The sequence below is a fragment of the Engystomops pustulosus genome, chromosome 3 (genome assembly GCF_040894005.1).
Source record: "Engystomops pustulosus chromosome 3, aEngPut4.maternal, whole genome shotgun sequence".
Lineage (NCBI taxonomy): Eukaryota > Metazoa > Chordata > Amphibia > Anura > Leptodactylidae > Engystomops > Engystomops pustulosus.
In genome coordinates this window covers 36536195-36549587 of record NC_092413.1, presented here as the reverse complement: position 1 = coordinate 36549587, position 13393 = coordinate 36536195, and the positions used below count along the sequence as shown (strand labels likewise).

The 13393-nt window shown below is 39.6% G+C and overlaps 1 protein-coding gene across 5 annotated transcripts in view; it reads left to right on the top strand.

Annotated features, from left to right (window-relative positions):
• The window catches only part of PLCB4 (phospholipase C beta 4), a 233484-nt gene extending 224609 nt beyond the window's left edge, over positions 1-8875 (top strand). For 4 of the 5 annotated variants that reach the window (XM_072140486.1, XM_072140488.1, XM_072140483.1 and 1 more), the window contains 2 exons: positions 2461-2497; positions 5025-8875. In XM_072140486.1, coding sequence (XP_071996587.1) covers positions 2461-2497; positions 5025-5113 — 126 coding nt within the window. In that variant the 3' untranslated portion in view covers positions 5114-8875. The remainder of the gene's footprint in view (positions 1-2460; positions 2498-5024) is intronic. The other variant, XM_072140487.1, reaches the window with a different exon arrangement.
• Positions 8876-13393: the final 4518 nt, after the last annotated feature.

Below are 13393 nucleotides of genomic sequence, written 5' to 3'. Positions count from 1 at the left end.
TCCTCTACGCCTAGAGGAGAGGCGATTTTACCATCACCATAGACAAAGGTTCTTTACTGTAAGAGCAGTGAGACTGTGGAACTCTCTGCCGCAGGAGGTTGTTATGGCGGACTCTATGTACATGTTCAAGAGAGGCCTGGATGACTTTCTGGAGAGAAAAAATATCACGGGTTATGGGGATAAAACATTTATTTAATTCGTAAAGGTTGGACTTGATGGACTTGCGTCTCCAGCCTTATATACTATGATATTATGATACAAAGTCAACTCTGGCAGTACATTATGCCCTAAGACGACGATGGTGAACATTTTTGGGACCAAATTTCCAAACTGCCCCCAAAGTGACAACATGACAGTAACTTATTGCTAACTGCTTTGCTGCATCTATTTATCGTATTGGCATCCTGATGTCAATACAGTTTAAAGACGGAGTAAAAAATTTAGATTTTCATTGTAGCTTCCTTCCATTGTCCACCTGATCAGGTAGAATTGTGGAGCCTGAAGTAGGAGCTCCAGTGGTAATCCAGCCCTAGTTGATCGTGCTTCGACTGCAGACAGCCCTGGATGAGTCACTTTAGGTTAGCTCTGTAAACGGCAGATTGTGGGCTTCCTGGGACTGGGGATTAGCTTTTATGTGCAAGGGAACTTGCATAAGATTTCCAATTTAGCCTTTACTGAACTGAAAAACTAAAGGCCTCCATTCACATACCAGAAAAATTTGCCCGAAGATTTTGACTGGAAATGGAAACTTGTTAATTTTTTGGCTTCCCAGCTGGTGCCGAGGGAAGTAGTAAATCGGTATGATGAGTTTCATTGGAAATGACTGAACATGGGTTACTTCCCTCATCTCACTTTAAACACAATTACACAAAACAAGCCTTGTATATATATGGAAAAGTGCAGAGGAATAGCTTTAGGCTGAACAGTTGTTTGCCCAAAAGTGTATGGGAACCACTCTTGGGAGCTCCATAAGAATGACATATTAATTGAAATCTTTATACAATTTTTCTATAGTAAACGTATGTTTGGGTTTTATGTGTGTATTTATATAATTGCACGTTTGTTCGAGCATAAATAACGTTTCCCTGTATATAAAGGGATATTCCTTTTGAGTAAGTATTTGTGAAATAAAACTGTATTTCAAGCAATTAAAAAGGTTGTATCAGGATAAGAAAAATATTTCAACGTTCTCCAAAAAATAACAGTGAAGTAAATGGAGCTCAGCTCCAATACCAGACACAACCCATGGACAGGTGTGGCGCTGTTATGGAAGGGAGATGTGTTTTTTTTAATATTCTGCTACAACCTCTGCAAAGGGATTGTTCACTTTCAGCAAATAATTGATATGGTTTACATAATGAAAAGTTATACACTTTTCTAATATACTTTCTGTATCAGTTCCTCCCTGTTTTCTAGATCTCTGCTTTCTGTCACACAACAGAAAATGTCATAGCTTACTATAAAAACTGGTCCACGGTCATGTGATGTCACACAGATGCACAACTCACAGAGACTAATCAGAACTGTGTGTTATAATGAGCTGTGCACCACATGACCAGGGATCGGTTTTAATCCATAGGAAGTAAACAATGCAGCTTCCTGTTGAATAACATCAAGTAGAGATCTTCAAAACAGAAAAAAACATTTGGTTCAGCTCACCTTCCTGGTAAGTGCAGTCCTGGTAGAAGCCGATGCATGGAGAGCCGTGTGGGAACAGTAGCAATACGGGAGAAATCCGAAAAGGAATCCAGCATCCAGGCAAAAAGTGAAAGTATAAAATCCAGCACTTTGTTGAAAAAGGGTTAAAAGCATAATACTCAGAAGTCACATAATCTGACCCGTTTCCTTAAGATATATTCACACGAACGTATGGGGGACGTATATACGGTCTATATATGTCCCCCATACATGCCTATGGCGCCCTACGGGAGTGGTACAGTGCAGCCGCCATGCGCCCTATATTACTATGGAGACGGGCAGCTGCGCTCACCCCCTCCTCCTATCCCCAGCACCAACGCAGTACAGTACGGCGGGCCCGCGTTAATGTGAATGTAGCCTTAGTCGTAGCCAGTTGTAGCTACAACTAAGGACCATGTACGATCCGAAATGCGTCAGATTATGTGACTTCTGAGTACTGTATTATGCTTTTAACCCTTTTTCAACAAAGTGCTGGATTTTATACTTTCACTTTTTGCCTGGATGCTGGATTCCTTTAGAGATCTTCCAACCTGTGAGGAATGGATACAGAATTTATTTTGGAGAATGATATAACCTCTCATTACACAAACAGTATCAATTATTTGCTGAAAGTGGACAACAATTTTAAGGTCTTGTACTTGGCATTGTACTGTATATATAAATGTCCTCCATTCATGCTCCTGGCATTCAATAGTTTTACTTTCTTTGCTTCATATCATGCTGCATAATTTTGACATTTTTTTGTTGTTTTTGTACAAACAGCTTTTGAAATCGTGTCATGCTGTGTCTCACTCGCAAGGTATGACCGCTCTTCCATTGCTTATTATCATTAATTGTTTTTTTTATAGTCTATGATAAAAAGAGGTCCGATGTATTAACTCTGATGTTTGGATGTACATGATGTTGCCTTATATGATTAACCTTTGTTTGACATTTGATGAAGATCGAGCAGGATGTTAGAATAGAAATACAGTATATACTGAGTACAAGCCAAGGCTTACAAAAAACACTGGGAGAACCTATAGACTCAAATAAAATGTGCAAACGAGGAGTCACTGGCACTACCTCTTCACCATATTATATTCAGCAACCAAATAGGGAACAGGGCACAGTGGGGAACATAAGGGGGTGCACTCTTCAATCACTAAAGTCTAATACTCGAGTAAGAATAAAGCAAGGCAGCACTCACCAGCATGTTCATTCTTTATTTAACCTTTCAGTGTCATAGACAGCATGCAAGACGCGGCTCAAATATAAGCCTAGGGTGTGAAATACATCTGTCACAGCCCCCCGCCAGTACAGTATATAGCTACCCATCCACCTGCCCCTCAGTTTATAGCTATCCAGCTCCTTTCCCTGCAGTATATAGCCAACCACCCCCCTGCCTCCAGTATATAGCCAGCCAGCCCCCTTTCCCCTAGTAAATATATCTAGCCAGCCTCCTGGGACCCAGTAATATAGCTAGCCAGGCCCTGGCCCTCCAGTATATAGCTAGCCAGCTTCCTGCTCCCCAGTATATATATAGCCAGCCCCCTACCCCCAGTATACAGCCAGCCAGCCCTCTGCCCTAGTAGGTAGCCAGCCCATGCCCCCTGTAAATATCTAGCCAGCCTCCTGTCCACAGTATATAGTTAGCCAGCATCCTAGTATATATTCAGCAGCCCCTGCCCCTAGTATATTGCTAGCCAGCCTCCTGCCCCTCAGTATAAAACTAGCCAGTCGCCTAGCTAGCTTTTTCTTCTGTTAATGCCCTTATCCTGCCTGCGTAACTGATTAGATCCATCTTCAGAGGAGTGAGGACGGACATACACATGCATAGAAGTCATTGTGCAAAAAACTGTCTGATATGATTTCGCAAGAGCTTCACTCACATATACAGCATATTGCTTAGTACGGCTAAAACCTGCTGTAATATTACAAGAAAACAGGCAGAAATCTGCTAAACACTTATGGTTCTCTGATGAAGCATGTTCTCGTGTCTATGTCTCTCCTACTCAGCTATTCTTCCCTCCATAAATATATGAATTAAATGAAAGGCAGATCTGAGCAGTTTAGCGAGCACTACTGAAGTTGGTAAGGGGAGATGGAGGTATCAGATAAGATCATTTAAGTTTCTTAAATTCACCTCAAATTTTTATTTAAAAAAAAATAATTTGAATAACCAGTTATTTTTTAAAATTAGAATACATTTGAGTTAGCCAATTTGCCAAGAACTGTAAAAAAAAAAAACCGTGCACAGTGAGAATTAGGATTATCACGTTCTGGACACATTCTCCATCTACTTACTGGAATTGGTTTTCAGCAATTTCGGATTAAACATGGCACCAGATAAATCTACAGACATCTAGAGAGGTTAACACCACCTACTTTTTAATAGTGGACTGAATAAAGGAAAATTTGATGGATATTAAGTTAGTAATAATACTTAGAAAATTCCTAAACCAGAATTTGGAGTGCAGGACTCAATGGGTCACATTTACTTACCCATCCCTGTGCGATCCCCGAGGTGCGTTCCCCGACTCCAATGCACAGCTGCCGCGATTCACTACTTGCGTGCACCCGATATCCTGCATCTGTCGCTTCCCTGAGCCTGTCCACCAGAGTTCATCTTCTTCTTCCTGGTGCATGTAAGTGCTTGATCTTGCGACACAAATTCAAAGTTATATCCTGTGGTTTGTCCAAATCCGTTGGATCGTCCGAGGGCACGCCCCCTGATTTTGGTCACTTGAAAGCCTTAGTAAATAAGCCCTCAATATCCTGTGCATTGCCTGTATGTCCGATATGTGGCCCTCTTAAATGCCGTTTTCACATGAAAAGCTGATCTATGGTTGGATAAGATGTTTGGTTATGGAGTTGTAGCTTCGATAGAGTAAAATTAGTCACTGAAAATATTTATGTTTAACGGAGATCTACCACCATTATGAAGGATTGTAAACCAAGGCTTCTAAAATTATGGAAATGAGCCGGAGGGGCTATGGGGTCGATAAATGGAGTTGGAGCCCCTCAAGCATTTTAGAGCCTTTTTTTCTAACAAAAAAAAAACAAGGGCATAAGAGGCTTAATCGGCGGGAAGGGGTTAAGGGACAGGGATGGTCTACTGGAAAGGTTTCACCCTATCTGTATGAAAATGTTCTGGTCCTTCTGTTCTGTAAGCTGCTGTCTGCAGAATGGAATGAATTGTGTATGTAAAATGTTGCCTTTAAAGAAATTTGGTGAATCTTAAAAGCTCCATGCAGCTTACACTTATACACTTATTATAGTAACACATGGGCAGCCATACCATATTAATACCATCTTGACGTCATTTCCCTGTTTTTTGGCTTTAGGCAAAGGAAATCCAGCAGATGGTCAAACTGGAAGCCGAGATGGGCCGCAGGCCAGCAACAGTTGTGTAAAGCTTCAAAACGCAAACTGAAGTCGAGCGATCACTGTCCTTTTGAGAACACTGTAAAATACTGACCACAAACACTGAATATGAAGTGTGCTCTTATGTTATACCTTTATTGTCGTGGCAGGATTTTAAGACTGGCATATTTCCCTTTTAACATTTTGAGCACTGCACTATTTATGATAAAGTCTAATTATACAGTTCTAAAGAGAATATTTTTATTAATGTTGAATCATGTGTTTATAGTCTATCTTGTTTTATGTTATTTCGAGGTGATTTTCTTGTGTTTTTTTTTATTAGGCATCACCAATGTAGCAAAATGAAACAGAATACGGTTGACTTCTAGCTAAACACTGTTACACTAGGATTTTATTGGTCGGGATGGGGGATTGTACTGTACCTTACAATAACAAATCTGTTGCCTTGATGGATTTTTTTTATTTTTTTTTTATAGTCACATTTATCCCAATATTTTTTGAGAATTTTAAATCATTTCATTCCTAAACATTCGAAAAACAGACTTATAGATTTATTCTGATTTTAAAGGAAGAGAAGTCGACTATACAGAACAAGCACAATGTGTTCTAATCTGCGGACGTCCCCAAATACCATTCTGTAATACTGTGCTTGGAGACCATTAGCATTTTATCTAAATTGTACATTTGAAGATGGAGAGGGAGAGAACAAAGCAGTAAAAGAGACAGAGGGTGTTTGTTGATTGAAAATCTGAATTGCCTGCTGTATCCGAGTGATTTTCTTGTTCTAGCGTGGGCAGCAAGAAAATCAGTCTTTTTCTCCAAGATTTTTTTTTTTATCATCATATGTGATTTATTTTAACCATGTATAGTGATGATTTTTTTCTTATATTATGACTGGGTGAGAGTGCAAAAGTTTTTATATAGTTAATATATAATTCCTAAATTAAGTTACATAATCAGATTGATATATTGATATTTAACGGTTCCTCTGGTTTGGAGTACTTTGTATAAAATCTTATAGAATATCTTATATTATAAGTGTCTCCATATCAGAGATGAAAGAATATTCTGCAGTCTGGAACATCAAGGTCATTGATAGATTTTATGAAGCCAAACGTATTTAGAGTCGTTATTTTTAGCAGTTTGAGCGTCAGGATACTTAGAAATAATGTTGGCGTCGTATATATCGATAGATATTAAAAGGGTTGTAAACACAAAAATTGGAACTCCAAAAGATTGATTGTAGCCACACATAAAATTTACCTGCACCTTCCAGAGGAAAATGAGTCAAAACTCTAAATTAAACAGCTAAATTAATAGATGTAGCCAATCAGATGCCTGTAAAGAAAGTGGTTTCTGACTGCTTGTAGCTGAGGGGCACACTGGGGGAGATTTATGAAGATGTTGGAGAATATACCAGTGCAGATATAGTACATGAATCATGAATAAAATGCTACCTGTCGAAACGCATTGATTTGCTCCTTTACATGTATGCTGCGTTATGCTGCATTACCGTGTTCCTGTGGAGTGTATTGGCTGAACACCTATTACATGCTTTTTCCTATAGTGCTAGGTAGGCCACACATGTGCTCACCCGGGCTGGATTCCGAAAGTAGAACACAGCCAGGTGGAGAAGGGCGGGGAGCGCTCCTCACGACTCCTCTCTCCATGGAAAGCCAAATTTCCACAATAGATAGTACATGTGTTATGTACCATGGTGCAGCTGCCTGGCCTGGTTACTGCTCACCACACCATGACCGGGTATCATAGACCTCTACAGTGGCCGTGATCTGGTGTGGCCAGATCGCCGCCACAAATATAGTCGTATACAAATATAGCCTTAGACAGTCGATTGACTTGGAGTAGTTTGCGACTCGTGAGTGTACTTAAGACCAGCTATTCTGGTCTAGCTTGTGATTAAACCACTAATAAATGTGGAGCTACTTTTTCAGGTGCAGATACTTCAGAATTCCGGCATAGATGGATTGATAAATCTTCCCCACTGTTAAGACCTCCCACATTATATGGTTCCTTTTTCTCAGCTGAGATAGGGGAGGAAGTAGACAAACTTTAGACCTGCTAAAGGCCTACCTATATTGCACGGTTCTCTTTTTGCTGTTTACAATCCCTTTAATAAGTACCTTTTGTTTAACAATATTTGTCATAATGCCCACTAGGCACCAAAGATATTCAAATGTTGAGTGTAGGCGTAGAAAGTATGTTTAGACTATACCTAAGGAATATTTTAGAATTACTTGAATTTTAAGAAACCTTTAAATAAAGTGCTTTAATAATAATAATAATAAATATGCCTAATTTATTTGCCCTAATATATAATGGAATAGATGGACATATTTTACGGAGAGAATATTTTCGAGCAATAAACTCAAGCTCAGTGATACCAGTGCTCACATGTTAAAAGGATCATGCATTTGGCACTTTAAGAGAAGTTTACATCCAATATTGTATAGAAGGTTTAATGCTGCAGATAAAAAAAAAAAAAAGTTCAATATGTCGCATTTTCAAAGACTGCAAAGCGGAAAGGAAAAAAATTGTTTGTAACTGTGAAGATGTATAAAGTATTTATACCTGTACTCAAACAATGTAGGATTTCCATAGTCAAGCAGGGAAAGCAATTTTTAAACATAACTTGTTCTATGATATTTGCATGTTCTACAGGCACCACTTTTATGCATAAGATCACAGCCATGATGTATTTAAGTCAATGTTGTTTTGACGTTTCTCACAAATGGACTTTTTTTTTTCCTGATAATGCATTTCTGTGGCCATAATGGTTTTGTGATTCATACAAATTGTAGGATAAATTTGGAAAACGAAAAAAAAGAGTAAAAATGATGTATGCCGAAAATTCTAAAGAGTCCAATGTTTTATGTTCGTTTTTTTTGTCCCAATAGTTAATTAAGAAGATATTTTAACTTGCATGGTCCCTAAGCCTGCAGTATTCTTATTTTACTGACAAGTGCATGTCAAGTACTTACTAGCAACATATCTATGTTGTCAGTGCAGGAATGACTGTGTTAAAGAAAAAAAAAAGAAAAAATTTGTAGCTTAGAAAAAACAATGCCTATTTATGGGATTTTTTGTATTCCTAAACACCTTTGTCTTTTGTATTCACCCATCTGTTCTAAACTCCCTCAATACCCAGAACCCTCATCTTTTATAATCCGTATAGCAATGTGTGGAAATGATTCCTTTATATATGACACAAATTTATTTGGGATTTGATTTATTTATGTCTCTGGAACACAATAAAATTGCTCCTCGATGGTTTGTCTACAAATAACGTTATACCGATTTTTTGTAACTCCTCCTCCAACATTTGTCGCTTCCTCAATTTATTAATGTTATAAAAAAAAAAAGATAGAATTTTTGGTGATAAAACCTTCCTGTGCCTAAATTTACTGATTATTAGTCACAGTCTTCCAGTAACTCAAAATTGCCTTCGGTGCCCAACTCTCCTAAATGTTCAGCCTTTGTGTACACCGACTATTTTATCCCCCCAGTGTGTTTTGTCAGTTTTCTATAGTCCCTATAAAGAGGTCATTGTGGTGCTTTTGAATCCGTTCTATGGGACTGCTTGTTATGACTTGTGATGTTGCCGTAGAAGCAGAACAATGTCAAATGGTGTAATATATCTCTTGAAACAGTTTGAAGCTCCTAGAAATAAATCTTTTAATCTCGTATTTGGTAGTAAGAGCTTTTACTTGCATGGGGTTACTACTGTGAATTTCATTATTTTTCTAAGATTGGACTTCAAAATAAAATGACTTTTCTTTGCTATTTCTTTCAAGTATTGTCCCTTCACTTATTACTGTTTGGATATTGCTCTTACTGGGGACAGTGTACGATAAATGAAAGCTTCACTCAACATGTTTTCTCATATGGTGGTATGATTGTTATGAAATTCACAAATAATGTTTGTTAAAGGGACTTTTTACCGTCTTTAACAACTCCACTTCTTTGCCTCCTTCAAAAGGTGCCACCAAGTTGGAATTTCTTCTCTCGTCCCCACCATTCTCAAGCAATAGGTGCTGTTTATTTCAGTACCCAATTGGCTTAATAGGCTTGTGAGTCCCCCCTGGGCAGTCCTTGGCTGAAGCTGACAGTCTGGTACCGCCCACCTGACAGCTGTTTATCATATTGGGAGCTGAAAATTGCAGTACTGATTTGTTGGAAATGGTGGAGGCTACAGAGAGAATTGCAACTGTGCTTGAATCATCAAGTTAGAATCGATTTAATGGCACAAAGGGAGTGGAGTTGGTGGACGTTGTCTCACCTGTCCTGGTTTATAATGTTTTTTTTTTTTACTATGAGTTCCAGGTGGTGTAAAAATAGTAAAGTAAGTAAACATACCTTGGTTCTTACCGCCGCTCCATTTTGTTGTATCTTGTTACAGACAGCTTCTGCAAGGCCCCATTTACACGACCGTCATTAGGAGTGTATATCCCTATTCACGGCTATGGTGACCCAGTGGTGGTACAGTGGGGATATATATATCCACATAGATGGCTATGGTGACCCGGCAGTGATACAGTGCCACATGCATCATACACAAGCTACGGCTGGGCAATTATAGATTAGTGTGAATGTGGCCTAGTGAAGTCTTGTTGGAAGTGTACACCTACTATTGCGTAATGTAAGCTGCAACTAACAGAATCTCTGTATACTAACACAGACTGTTGGTGACACCATGCAGGACCTGAGTTTTTTACTTATTTTTACACAACCTGTTAGAAAATATTGCTCATTGAAGACCATAGCCAGGAAGAGAGCAGAAAGCGTTAATACTCACTGCTAAGAGAAGTATAAGCAAATACACAATAGGTAAAAACCTATAGTCTGTCTGATAAGGATCATCCTTATCAAAAGAGAGATAACACTGGTGTTTAGGGGCACTTCACAGACTTTATCTTTACAAACTAACCAATTTCTTAATGGAGTATCTTAAATGTTCACTCCCCATGAGACAATATTAAAAAGTATTTTGTACAATAGTTGCTTGTTAAAGGTTTTATAAATGCATTGCTGCTTTCTTCCAGAGTTAGTGCTACTCCTCTCCATAGGTTGTGTCTGGAAGTGCAGATCAGTTTAATTGAAATGTGGCAAGAGGAAATCTGTAAGTTATTTCTTCTTTTGTTATTTTATAACATTCACTTTGCAGCTGCCCTTATGAATGAATGTGGTTCTATAGATAAGAATTTAGGCAGGTAAATGTATATTATACAACAGCAATCTGGATTTTTTTTTTAATCATTTTGTTTTACTCTATGGCAGTGGTGGCGAACCTATGGCGCGGGTGCCAGAAGTAGCACACAGGGCCCCCTTTGTGGGCACCCAGGCTATGTGGGCACCCAGACATGACTCAAAGAATTCACCTGCAGTCACAGGCAATGTAGATGCTACTCTCAGCATTATTTTAAAGCAACGCACCCTTGGCTTCTTCGGACTGTAGAAAGAGTAAGAACGTATGGGCAGGGGCAGTTTATCGATGAAGATCCTTTTTCTGTAGAATTTGTGGTAGAACAGAGAGTTAAATTGCTGTGTTTGCACTTTGCGATAAATACGTGGGTTTTTGTTGTAATTTGGGCACGTGGTCTCCAAAAGGTTCGCATATAGTATATGTCTTTGTGATTACAGACTTTGAAGAACTATTTAATTCTACAGTCAGTTGTTCCATGTACCCTCACTTTTACCATCCCAGACCCTCACTTTTACTATAAGGATCCCAACTCAGGCAGCAGATGACTGTGCCCACAAGGGGGCAGCAGATCTGCCATTAGCAATGTGGGTGATTTGGGCAGCCACCAGTACGAACCTGCCTCTGTTAGTCCATAGTAAGTGAAACATATCAATAGCACTGGTGTCTCTACTACACAGATGCCATTGATATTCAGAGTGGTGCAGAACAGACCAGTTCATCTGTGCTGCTCTGGAGGATCAAGGTGGTGCATAATGACCTCATCACTTGCCACCCATGTTCCTTCACAGAGGCGGGACCCGGCAGAAATAATGAAGTTCTCATCACCTGTAAGGTACTAGATGCCACTGCTGCCTGTGTCACTGAGTAATTTATAATAAAATTATAAATTATTAGCAATTCTGTCAGTATCTTCTGATCAGGTTGTAAAAGCTTTATTCATTCAGGGGGAAAGAAATAGCAGCAGATCAGGGGTGGGCTTTTTTATTTTTTTAGTGGGGGGCGGCATTGCCTCAAGCAGCAAAAGGGGCAGAATCGGCCCTGTTACTAGTTTGTAAATAACAGTGAGAAAGTTAAAATAGTGAAAAAATTTAAAGCAACCTCACAACCCTGTCACTTCGTCCCCAGTGATGCAGCCTTAACCAATCATACTGTATTACCTATCAAAATAAAATCCAGCATGACCGTGAAAATATGTTGACACTCTCTTTAAGTGGCCTCAGCGTTATGTTATTTTCATAGAAGAAATTCAATTCACATCATTAGCACAAAGAAAACCTAGGCCACTAACCTTACATCATTGTTCTCGGCATCAAGGTAAAGGACGCAATGGAGATGGAGTGGAATTTCTCTTTCTGCTCAAGCAACTCGGCCCTGATCCAGTTGTTTCACAGTGTGAAGGAAGAGCAGGAAGAGGTTATCACATATAGCAGCGATGGTGAACCTTTTAGAGATTGAGTGCCAAAACTACAACCAAATCCCTCTGATTTATCATCAAGTGCCATGGCTCCCGTTAGTTATTGCTCTCTGCTCTGCCACAACTTTCAAAATTGTATCGGCTCCCTGAGGCCACCAATACAAAGAAGGAGAGCAAATTCAGACTATCATTGCAGCTTATCTACAGGGTCTGTATATAAAGAGGGCCTTCCAAGATAATCCAGCTCTGTCCACACCTTCTCAATCTTCCTGCAGTCCCAAACAGCCAAGGATGTGTCGCTTTCAAATAATGCTAAGATTATCGTCTGCTAAGTTGCCTGGGACCGCTGGGAGATTATTTGAGTCCTGTCTGGTGAACTCTGTGCTGGGTCGATAGCTTGGGTGCCCACTGAGAAGGCTCTTAGTGCCACCTCTGGCACCCGTGCCATAGGTTCGCCATCACTGACATATAGTAACAGAACCTACCTCTCAGTAGTGACCTTGCATGAATACTGTAGGTCCAGGTCACATGTGAAATGAAAGTTTGCGTTAAAGAGGACTTGTCACCAGATTTTGACACCCCCTGACTAACAATGGCTGCTGATAAAGGGTTATCCCCTTATGGGTCATCCCCATATCACCTAAAATTAGCTGCCAGTGGGGCTCTGTACCTTAATTACAGATGTTTTTTCATCTTTGGTATCTCTGACTCATCTGTCTCAGGCTGGCAGTGGACTACATCCCCTTATTCTGAATGACAACTCAGTGTCTCCTTAAATCACTGCTCTGCTTTCTTGTACTTATGGCCTGTCTACTAATATTCAACTACAGACATATAAATCTGTATGTACAGATGGAAAATATTGTCAATTATTTTACATGGAGCCTTGTGTTACATTCATGACACGTAACCAGTGACATCATTGCAGGTCCTTTAGCCTTCTAATTCAGATCCAAGGATAGGACGGCACTCGCTGATACGATCCTTTAGCCTTCTAAGAATAGCAAACTGTACCCCATGTATGTGATTGCTGGAAATCACAGCAGCCTCAGTGGAGGATGGAGAGAAGTAGAAGTCCATGGAAGCTGCTGTGACTTCATGTGTTCAGATACATGGATGGAGTACAGTTTGTTGTTATTAAGAGGCTAAAGGACCTGAGATGATGTAACTCTGGTCACATGACATGAACCATGTGACCACTAAGGTTTAGGCTTGACGCACCCCTTCTGATGCCAGGTAATTTAAGATAAAAGGTGATTTATGGGTTGTAAGCAAGCTAATTTTTAGCTAAAAGAAGGGTGTCAGTCAGTGAATAGGGCTCTATAGGAACCTGTCACTGGCTGTATATGTGCAAATGTGGTGACAGGTTCCCTTTAAGCCCTTTGATCTGTAAAAGAACATGATGGAGACAGAATACTGAAGGCGAAGATAAGGTGTTCTGTAGCAATATAAAAGATATGTCAATCAGCACCAGCATTGATTAAAAATTCCATCAATTATTCTTCATCAAAATATCCTTTTGCAAAAAGTTTCATAGTTACTTCAGTCCCCTGCTGGTCTATGTGCTGGGGCTTTTATGCATTTTGAGGCTTTTTTGGGACTTTTTGAAAGAAAAATCCCAAACAGAAAAAAGACCATGGGGGATATTTATCATACGGTGGCGCTCGTGCACATCGCCTCTTGATGTATCGGGG